Source organism: Corvus brachyrhynchos, unplaced genomic scaffold (assembly GCF_000691975.1).
Source record: "Corvus brachyrhynchos isolate BGI_N302 unplaced genomic scaffold, ASM69197v1 scaffold139, whole genome shotgun sequence".
Lineage (NCBI taxonomy): Eukaryota > Metazoa > Chordata > Aves > Passeriformes > Corvidae > Corvus > Corvus brachyrhynchos.
Window position 1 is genome coordinate 507,427 of NW_008246062.1, and position 959 is coordinate 508,385.

The 959-nt window shown below is 49.5% G+C and overlaps 1 protein-coding gene across 1 annotated transcript in view; it reads left to right on the plus strand.

The window, feature by feature from the left end:
- Window positions 1-2: 2 nt before the first annotated feature.
- PIGO (phosphatidylinositol glycan anchor biosynthesis class O) overlaps window positions 3-959 on the plus strand; it is a gene marked incomplete at its 5' end in the record, with an annotated part of 11,823 nt that continues 10,866 nt past the window's right edge. The window contains one exon of the mRNA XM_017746562.1: window positions 3-117. Within this exon, the coding sequence (XP_017602051.1) occupies window positions 3-117 (115 nt within the window). The remainder of the gene's footprint in view (window positions 118-959) is intronic.

The window sequence follows — 959 nt, forward strand, 5'->3', positions numbered from 1 at the left end:
GCCCGCCCACCAAGGACCTCCCCCCTGGCCCCCTGCCCCCCTTCATCGATGTGGGCAGCAACTTTGCCTCGTACGCCATCCAGGAGGACAACCTGCTGGCACAGCTGGTGCAGAACGGTGGGTTCCTGGCTTTAACCTCAGGCAGGGGAGGTTCAGGCTAGATACAAAAAAAAAAATTTTCACAGGCATAGGAGTAGGTTGCCCAGGGAGATGGTGGAGTCACCATCCCTGGAGGTGCTTAAGAGGCTTCCAGATTTCATGCTGGGTGATGTGGTTTAGTGGTTTAGGGTTTATAGTGGTAAGTGGATGATTGGATTGGATAATTTTGAAGGTCTCTTTCAACCTTGGTGATTCTGTGACAGGGGCTATTCAGCCTGGAGAATAGAAGGTTGTGTGGAGACCTCGTAGCAGCCTTCCAGTACCTGAACGGGGGCCTACAGAGAAGCCGGAAAGGGATTCTTTATCAGGAACTGTAGTGATAGAATGAGGAGTAATGGGTACTAATTGTCAGAGGAGAGATTTAGATTAGATATTAAGAAGAAATTTTTTACTATGAGGGTGGTGAGACACTGAAACAGCATCCCCAGGGAGGTTGTGGATGCCATCCCTGGCAGTGTTTAAGGCCAGGTTGAATGGGGCTCTGAGAAACCTGGTCCAGTGCAGGATCCCTTCTAACCTCTTAACGTTCTATGATTCTGTGACTCTGTGTGGGCAGGGCAGCATGCAAACCTCTGCTCAGATTAACCTGTGTTCAAAACCTTGATTCCTTTCTCCCTGGGAAGGGCACTGCTTACAACAGCTCCACCCTGTGAGCTAATTGTTTTGCCCTGCTTAGGGACAGTTACCTAAGGCAGAGTTGTCATGCAGGCAGGGTGTCTCCAGCTTGTGCTTCGAGTGAGAAGTAGCTGTGACTATGGCTTCATCATCATCATCTTCAAAAATGACAAGAAAGCAGGTGA